A 1559-nucleotide genomic window follows, 5' to 3' on the forward strand; every position below is an offset into this window, starting at 1 on the left:
AGAAAGAAAAAAAAAGAAATATGATAGAAATAAATACATGGTACAGGGGAGGCAGAGTACAAGTAGTCATTTCCACCATAGGCAAAAAGGTTTACTAAAGGAGATTAAAACTGACAATGAGTCTTATATAATGTGAGTAGAAGTTGCCTGGAGAGGACAGGATAGGCAAAAAAATTATTTTCCAGCAAAATATCATGCAATTTATTTAAAATACAAAAACAGCCAATGAGACTTTTGGTATAAAACTTGAAGGAAATTTTTATTTTTCTAATTTATCTCTTTCCCCCTAATTTTTAAAAATCTTTGAAGGTTATCAACTGGCAAACATCTCTTCACATTCCACCACAAGCTAAACTCAGTCCTGAAGCTTCTGACCTTATTATTAAACTTTGCCGAGGACCCGAAGATCGCTTAGGCAAGAATGGTGCTGATGAAATAAAAGCTCATCCATTTTTTAAAACAATTGATTTCTCCAGTGACCTGAGACAGCAGTCTGCGTCATACATTCCTAAAATCACACACCCAACAGATACATCAAATTTTGATCCTGTTGATCCTGATAAGTTATGGAGTGATGATAACGAGGAAGAAAATGTAAATGACACTCTCAATGGATGGTATAAAAATGGAAAGCATCCTGAACATGCATTCTATGAATTTACCTTCCGGAGATTTTTTGATGACAATGGCTACCCTTATAATTATCCGAAGCCTATTGAATATGAATACATTAATTCACAAGGCTCAGAGCAGCAGTCGGATGAAGATGATCAACACACAGGCTCAGAGATTAAAAATCGAGATCTAGTGTATGTTTAACATGCTAGTAAATAAATTAATGAGGATTTGCAAAAGGGCCTGAAATGTGAGGTGTTTTGAGGTTCTGAGAGTAAAATTATGCAAATATGACAGAGCTACATATGTGTGCTCTGTGTACAATATTTTATTTTCCTAAATTATGGGAAATCCTTTAAAAATGTTAATTTATTCCAGCCTTTTAAATCAGTATTTAGAAAAAAATTGTTATAAGGAAAGTAAATTATGAACTGAATATTATAGTCAGTTCTTGGTACTTAAAGTACTTAAAATAAGTAGTGCTTTGTTTAAAAGGAGAAACCTGGTATCTATTTGTATATATGCTAAATAATTTTAAAAGACAAGAGTTTTTGAAATTTTTTTGAAAGTTTTAGTTTTATCGTGCTTTAACCAAATATGAAACATACCACGTATTTACAGAGCTCTTTTTCCCCTCATAACCTTGTTTTTGGTATAAAATAAGCTAGAGAAATAAAGCCATCATGTTGGTGAGTGTACCTAGGCTAATGATAATCTGTATAATTCACATCCTGAAAGTAAGGAATACAAGGTTGAAAAAATATTAATATGTTCATCAGAAGGAAAAATAGCACAGATATCTTTTTCCCCCTTCTGTGGAATATTTAATCTTCTTGCATTTATTTCTCAAGAATTACTGGCTCTAAAAGAAGCCAAAGCACTACTTAGCTTTCTTTCCATGTTGCGTTTTTTTTGTTTTTTTGTGGGGTTTTTTTTTTTTTTTT

At 32.1% G+C, this 1559-nt stretch overlaps 1 protein-coding gene across 3 annotated transcripts in view; it reads left to right on the forward strand.

Annotated features, from left to right (window-relative positions):
* LATS1 (large tumor suppressor kinase 1) overlaps window positions 1–849 on the forward strand; it is a 52194-nt gene extending 51345 nt beyond the window's left edge. For all 3 annotated transcript variants that reach the window (XM_017505742.2, XM_017505741.2, XM_017505743.2), the window contains one exon: window positions 310–849. In XM_017505742.2, the coding sequence (XP_017361231.1) occupies window positions 310–819 (510 nt within the window). In that variant the 3' untranslated portion in view covers window positions 820–849. The remainder of the gene's footprint in view (window positions 1–309) is intronic.
* The last annotated feature ends 710 nt before the right edge of the window (window positions 850–1559 follow it).

Source organism: Cebus imitator, unplaced genomic scaffold (genome assembly GCF_001604975.1).
Source record: "Cebus imitator isolate Cc_AM_T3 unplaced genomic scaffold, Cebus_imitator-1.0 Scaffold341, whole genome shotgun sequence".
Taxonomy (NCBI): Eukaryota; Metazoa; Chordata; class Mammalia; order Primates; family Cebidae; genus Cebus; species Cebus imitator.